This window comes from Colobus angolensis, unplaced genomic scaffold (genome assembly GCF_000951035.1).
Source record: "Colobus angolensis palliatus isolate OR3802 unplaced genomic scaffold, Cang.pa_1.0 Scaffold276, whole genome shotgun sequence".
Lineage (NCBI taxonomy): Eukaryota > Metazoa > Chordata > Mammalia > Primates > Cercopithecidae > Colobus > Colobus angolensis.
The window spans coordinates 1,371,463-1,379,376 of record NW_012115999.1 but is presented as its reverse complement, the minus strand read 5'-3'; the positions used below and the strand labels follow the sequence as shown (position 1 = coordinate 1,379,376).

Sequence of the window (7,914 nt, the reverse complement as noted above, 5' to 3'; positions counted from 1 at the left end):
TCAGTCAGAAAGGCAATTATTGGATGGGCGTGGTGGCTCATGCCTGTAATCACAGCACTTTGGGAGGTCGAGGTGGGTGAATCATCTGAGGTCAGGAGTTCAAGACCAGCCTGGCCAACATGGTGAAACCCCATTTCTATTAAAAATACAAAATTAGCCAGGTGTGGTGACACACCCTCTAATCCCAGCTACTTGGGAGGCTGAGGCAGGAGAATCGCTTGAACCTGGGAGGCAGAGGTTGCAGTGAGCAGAGATTGTGCCATTGCATTCCAGCCTGGGTGACAGAGTGTGACTCCATCTCAAAAAAAAAGGCAATTATTAAAAAGTAAAAAAATAACAGATGCTGGTGAGGCTGCAGAGAAAAGAGAACACTTATACACTGCTGGTAGGAATGTATATTACTTCATTGTGGAAAGCAGTTTGGAGATTTCTCAGAGAACTTATAACAACTATTCAATCCAACAATCCCATTACTGGGTATATGCCCAAAGGAATCTAAATCATTCACCAAAATGTTCACCAAAAACTTATACAAAAATGTTCAGAGTAGCTTATTCAGAAAACTCCAAACAAGAAACAGCAGTGATGTGCATCAATAGGATAAAAACTATGGTATACCCATATAGTAAAACTACTAAGAAATTATAAAGGAATGAACTACTGATAAATGCAACAAGATGGATGATTTCAAAGACATTATGCTGAGTTTTAAAAAAGTCTACACAAAAGAAAACATATTGTATGACTCAGTTTTATTAAGTTGAGTTGTAGGGGAGTTAACTGGAAAGGAACTTCCAGAAGTGCTAGTAACATGTCCAAGCAGAAGTTTAGGTTATAAATTTGTATACATTTTTCAAAACTCACGGTATGTACACTTACTATTTGTGCATTTTATTGTATGCAAACCTTACCTCAAGAAACAAAAACTGTAAAAAATAGTTTAAGAGGTACTGTCTGTTACAAACTACAGAGTAAAATTGTTCTTCAAAAGAAAAATAAATTCAATAATTTGGGGGGAATATATGCTTTAAATCAAGTATATGAAGGATCAGTATGAACCTTACACTTACCCACAAGTCTACATGGTTTGCTCCCTCATGTCTTTCGGGTCTCTGTTAAAATGCAATTTTAACAGAAAGGCCTAGCAGTCCTATTGTAACAAACAATCCCACTCCCCTCACTTTCTATCCCTATGTCCTACTTCATATTTACTCGTAACTTTTATTACCACTACAAGAACACATTTGTTTATTATCTGTCTCTCCAACACCGGAATATAAACTCCAAGGGAGAAAGCATTTTTCTTGTTTTCTGTTATCTTTAGAGCCTAGGACAATGATTGACCCATATCTGGTACTCAATATTTGTTGAATAAACAACTGAATGAATATTACCAAGGATGTGAATTGCACTTGGGGCAAACAATATACAGGGCTTTACCGGGGGAAAGGGAGAGCATTCTGAACACATTATTCTATTTACAACCTGCAATGTTCCACTCAATTGTAATCAACTTGTGATGTGAAGTGGATTTTAATGGAAACGTGTCCGGGCTTTAAGGAACAGACCAAAAAAATATATACACACACACACACACACACACACACACACACACACACACACACACACTAACCAGAGTCTCCCTTCTTCTCTCATCTCTCTACCTTTTGGTCTCTACCCACAGGGAGACTATCATTTCCACTGAAACCCACCCGCTCCACATATCTTGTCTCTCTCCAGCCCTTACTTGATACTCCCTCAGTAAGGAAGAGTGATTAATCTGATAAATCAGTTTGATATTCATTTGCCCATGTTTTACTTGAGAGTGAGATCACTGAGGGAAGCTGGCTCATATTCTTGCCAGCTTTTTGTCTCTTTTTTTTTTTTTTAAGGAGACCTATTAGGACTTGACTTTCTCAGTACCACCTCTGATTATCTGTGTGAGGCAGGTCTATAGGCCTTATTCACACTTCACATTGGGTAAGGAGTCTAACAACCTGCTTTGCAAATCCAAGTCAAGACTCTACAGGCGACCTGAATAGATTCAGGATGGGGGTTTCAGGCCTAGGCCATGTTCTCCCATACATTTTTTACATTAAGAGCCTTGAATTGAGGATTATAGGATACTTGCATAGATTAATAAAGTTTCTACCAATGTCCCATTTGGACAGTAATCACTGAATATATACCATATTAGTCAAAACACTAGATGAGTTCTGAAACTCTACCTCATGAAAATATAAAAGAAACATAAAAATAATGTAATACTCCATTGGTGCTAAATAACTTATTTTAATAAATTTGTCTTTAATACAAGTGTAAAACAAGAGTCCTTTCATTTCAACTATCGTTAAACCCAAACTTTAAAACCGGTCAATAATTAACAATGTATTAATTCTGAAAAGTTTTTAACTGTAAGAGTATCAAATATAATACAGAGCTCTTAAATACTTAATGCTTTCTGTCACAATATTAAAAATAATCTTGTTAGCATTCCAAGACTATGAAAAGTGCCCCCTCCCAATTTTTTTAAGCAAGTAAAAGTATAGTACCTGCTGGTGTTTACATTTGTTAAAAATTTAAAATAACAACAACAACTTGAATGTGATTTGAGTACTTCTAAACCATCCAAAATACCTGATACGGGTAGTAGGTTCATGGTTTTGGTAAAAGAAATTAGGTTACAGAGTTTTAATGTTATAACTGGACTTTTAAATCATAAAGTAAGAAAATCTAACATCATTTAGTATCTTTTCTTGTTTGTTTTTTATTTTGCTAAGAAGGAACCAGATTTTATATCATCATTTTTCATCTGAATGGACTGCCACATGAAGTTCTGGTTTCTCTGTTTCTTCTTGGTTAGCTGGTTACTGCCAAATGCCTGAGGACAATTCTCAGAGCATTTCCACATGAAGGTGATTAGTTTTCATTTAAAATAAAATTAATAACACATGTACATGTAGATGAAAATATAACAAAACCATATGAAAGCTTGTCAGAGACATTCAACTAGAAACTAAAACAGTAGCCACTAGAAAGAAGACATAGTGGAAAAATTTTTGAACTGAGATACTTTTTGTTGAATAATTACAGTAACTACGACCAATATATTCACACCAATGAAGATTAGAAAGGACATGCAAAATGCTGAGAAAAGTAATTTCCCTTACAATGAAAACAAACGTGTTTTAATGAGAGATAAAAAAAAATCAGTCAAGCTCTTAAAATAAGAATTACAAAACAAAACATGGGATTAACACTTTATTAAAAATTACACCCTTGATTTTCCTGAGGGAAAAAAACAGTAGTTTTTTTTATAACAAGGGCATGAGAAAGACTTCAGATTAAGACTCATACTCTGTTCTAAATGAAAAGTAGTAAAATTACTTCTAGTAGAAAATATCTGCTATGGAAAAAAACTTTCAGATATTTTCCATTTGATGTAGGTATTAATAAAAAATATGATGTTTATATCTAAAATATAAAGCAGCAATTTATTTTCATTTATAATATAAAGTGTTTTAGGAAAAGTTTACTCTTCTCAGTGTTCAAAACAAAATGGGAATTGTTTTCCATACCTAGCAATTTTAATGATAATGTAAAGTAAAAATTTAATTCTGCTGAACTAAAGCTCAAATAGATTCAAACTTTAAAAATATGAAAATATCTACATTTTTAAAAGTTTAAAATTTTTGTTACTTTGCAATGACAGATCTGCTTTTTCTAACATTTAAAAAATTTTGCCTTCTTTTATTAATATAAAACTATTCAAATAATCACAACACAATCCCTTATACCAGAAAAGCATAATCACATGATACACTCATAACACTCAAGAATTACAATCCAGAAAGGGGAAGTCTTCCTCAAACAAAGAATTTCTTTCTTTCTGTCATCTCCATTCCATATTTATAGTCTTCATTTCACATCACATACATAGAAAAATTATCACAATCTAACAGGTAGATAAGAAAAAAAATTTTTTTGGCCTTGTAGAGCTCATCAAGTAAATTTATTCATTCTTCTTAGTATGTTTCTTTTTAACATTATCTGAAGCAACATCTACAGGCTTTGAGGCCAATGAACCAATACCATTGGAAGGTGATTTTGCTTCACTTTTCTTCTCACGTGACGAAAACGGCTGCTGCCAGCCAAAGAGCATCCGACTCAATGTATCCTCAACAGGTGCAAATGTCATAGTAGAAGTCTGTGTAGTCATCATGGTTATCTGGGGGAAAAAGTTCACTTTTGAATTTAAATACAAATGCTTTTTGTTTCTCAAGAGAGAGAAAAACAAAGGAAAAAAATCAAAATGCATTCTTAATGTAAACTGCAGGAAAAGCAATTTAAGCTACATTCTGGTAAAATCTCTGTTCTCCATAAGATTATACTTAATGGAAAAGAACACAACTCATTAAAAATAATACAAGGTACCATATTTTGGGGTGCCAAATGAGCAGAATAACTACTTTCACAAAAATGCATTTAGTATTCAAAGGAAGTAAGATAAAATATCAACATTACCATGCACTTGTGTCAGAACTAAGATAAGTGCTTTACATTGTCATTCTCTTTAATTTTAACCCAACAACTACTCTATTATTACCCTCATCAGTGAGACATGGAACCAAGGCTCTGAGAGGTTAAATAACTTGCCCAAAGTCACAAAGCTAGTAAGTGGTAAAGAAGTTTGCAATATCCAGATTTTGAGTTCGATTACTAAATACACTGACTATCATCATCTAAAGTGACAGACTTTTAGTGAATTGCAGAATACCACCCTCAACAGATTGTAGAAAGTCTCTATCCCCCAATTTTTTCCATATATATTTTTATATAAAGGAACCAAGACCTCAAGGGGTAGAGAGTGCTCCCATTCCTTTATGTGGCAAAATGCACAGTGTTCACAGATGTTTAGATATACTCAAGAAATTAGACTGATGCCAACATAAATCTGGGAGGAGAACTTTCAAGTCTAGAATAGCTCCAAAGAATCCAGGAATTTCCCCAAGAGTCAATTCCTCTAGAACACAGATAATGACTCAAACTCGAAATTTTGGGGACCAAATTTCCAAAGAAGACCCCTACATAACCTACCTGCTTGGGGAAAATGGTATCAAGAATAAATTCTTACTAGTTGCAATACAGTGTGGGGAGTTGGAAGAAAAGTATATGTTCATCACAAAAGGAATAGGTAAGTTAAATGCATACTATGCCATAGTTAGACTAGAAAAGAAAAAGCAAAAAATTCTTAGAACATACTGTTAGGTGAAAATGAGACACAAAATGAGCCATGGTGTACTATAATTTATATAAATTAAAAACACATCCACACACAACATTGTGAGAGTACTAAACATCACCAAAATGTATATTTTAAAACAGCTAATTTTATGTGAATTTGAACTCAATTAAAAAATTTTTTTTAAATACAAGCCCATGAACTTCAGGCCAGTCATGATTAAATAGCTTCTATCAGGACTCAGTCTCTCACGAAAATCAACAAAAGACAGAAGTATATAAAGTAACTGCTAAAAGACACTGACAAACAACTGAAATAGGCATAACCTGATGGGGCTACTATCCAAGAGAAAAAAAGCTGAATAAAGTGAGTTCCACATTCACCCTTGCTTTTTCTTGTGAAGATATGTACCTAAATTCACAGCACAGGGGAATAGAAAGCAGAAGCCCGGGGGGATAAGGAGCCATAGGTTGGTATGTAAGAAGGCCAAAGCTGTAAGGACCTGAGGTCAATACAGCCCAAAGAGGAGGAAACAGCATGGAAGTGAGCCCTAAAATCCTTGTGCAATTCACCCTGGAGGAATTTACCAATCCCTAAACTCTGCATACATAAGAAGGAAGAGAATCCAAAAGTCTAGCAGACAGCAACAATTGGGAGGCCAAAGAGCTGAGCAGACACTTTAGCAGCCAGCTGCGTGGTACTGGGAAGGTAAGTTGGAATTCAAGGTCAGACGAGGTGAAATTGCCCAGGGATATATTTCAGGCTAAAGTAAGACCCCAAAAGGATTACACTGTAGAAGGGCAAACTGAAATGCAATACAACACTAAATCTAAAACTAACAATACGATTAAAATATTCTGCTTGTGCATTAACATTAACAACTGTCTTCCAGAAGATGTTAAATGTAGTCCCTGCCCTCAAGGAGCTTACATACTAGTCAGAGACAGGCAAGTAAATCAGTAATTGCCAAACAGTAAAGAAGAGTAAGGGCAGTAATGGAGATTTCCCAGGAACATTTAAATAATGGATATAGATCTGGAAGTCATTTATCACACAAGTGAAAGGTATATGCATAAATATGAGTGTACCCACCTAGAGAGAATGGAAAATAAGGAGTCTAAATAGAACATTAACCTCCAAGTTTATGCCATTATTGGGTAAGATCTAAGGACTTTTTTATATTAAATTATTCCTTAGAATAAATAGTTACAATGAGACACACATGCATAATCACCTTGGTCATAGTTTGACTTAAGGAACTGGAAATAAAAGATAATAGAATTCAAATAAAAAACAATGGTCTACTGTCAGGAAAACAGCAATGTCTTTTTTTTTTTTACAAGATCCAAAAGAGAAGAGTGTCAGGGTTTAAAATATTTTCTGAGAACATGAACTATAATAAGTATTTTTCAAAGTCGAGTGTTTTAATAGAATCTCCACTCCCAAAAGACTCATCACTCAGTTCAGAAGTATTGTTGGCATCAGAAATTACTGCTGAGATAGACATATGAGGTTCAAGGACAAACTTCTGTGAAATCAGCCTCTTACCAGACCTTGATTTAACAAGGTGACAAATATAATATAATTAACAAGGTGACAAGGTGATTTAACAAGGGACAAATAGAATAAATCCTTACTCTTTTACAAATAAAACATAAAACTGTCTCCTTATTTAGCCAGCTATTAAAAGAAAAAGCATATTACCTAAATTAAACAGTATTTGGCTTCATAGTCTCTTATTTAAAAAGGAGAGGAAACAAAAGAAAATAGAAGCCCTAAAAATATTTTGGTATTTTCAACATATCCTAAAATATACATTAATTCAGGTAAAGAAATCGTTTATATATCTGAAGTTACACCATTTCAAAATGTCCAGTAAAATGTGACACACAATATAAGTACAAATGGCACTTATATCTACTTTTATATTGTCTATAGTGCTTAGCATTGAGAATACACTGAATGAATAAATATAACATCTACTTCATAGCATTAATGCAAAGGATACCTTAATATATCTATATAAGAAAAATTTGCACAATTTATCTCTCTTTTCATCCAGAACATACTTCTTCCTGTCTCCACCTGCCCAAATTCAAATAATCCTTTGCAGTGTAACTCGTGTTTATTCCAACAAGCCCTTATCAGTGTCTTCCAATGAAAGTCACTTGGCCCTAAAATGAATCCCTTATGGCACATGGCATATTCAAATAGGTTTTCTGATCACTCTATGCTTTCTCCATAGATTATGCCATTCTCTTGGACTTTGCTAATTATTAACGTGAATGATTCAAATAAATTAAAATCATAGGGTTTATATTTTTACAAATGTAAAAACAGCTAGGCAAATGAACTGTTCATTTCTGGTATATATCTTTAAGTGTGCAATAATTAGAGACCTGTGAAAGAGCATTTTGACCATTTATTAGTCAACAAATATATATTAAAAATCAACTATATACACTAGACTCAATGCTAATGATGCAGTGATGAATACTGCAAACGTAGTACCTCTCCTCATAAAGTTTAAAATGTTGAGTTAGCATATCTCATGTTCCTTTTTAGACAATAACATCTTAAGAACAGGATTGAAGATGGCCGAATAGGAACAGCTCCAGTCTCCAACTCCCAGCGCGAGTGACACAGAACACCAGTGATTTCTGCATTTTCAA

The 7,914-nt window shown here is 34.1% G+C and overlaps 1 protein-coding gene across 2 annotated transcripts in view; it reads right to left on the bottom strand.

The window, feature by feature from the left end:
* Window positions 1–2,272: 2,272 nt before the first annotated feature.
* TMEM38B (transmembrane protein 38B) overlaps window positions 2,273–7,914 on the bottom strand; it is an 86,446-nt gene continuing 80,804 nt past the window's right edge. For both annotated transcript variants that reach the window (XM_011948238.1, XM_011948239.1), the window contains one exon: window positions 2,273–4,228. In XM_011948238.1, the coding sequence (XP_011803628.1) occupies window positions 4,013–4,228 (216 nt within the window). In that variant the 3' untranslated portion in view covers window positions 2,273–4,012. The remainder of the gene's footprint in view (window positions 4,229–7,914) is intronic.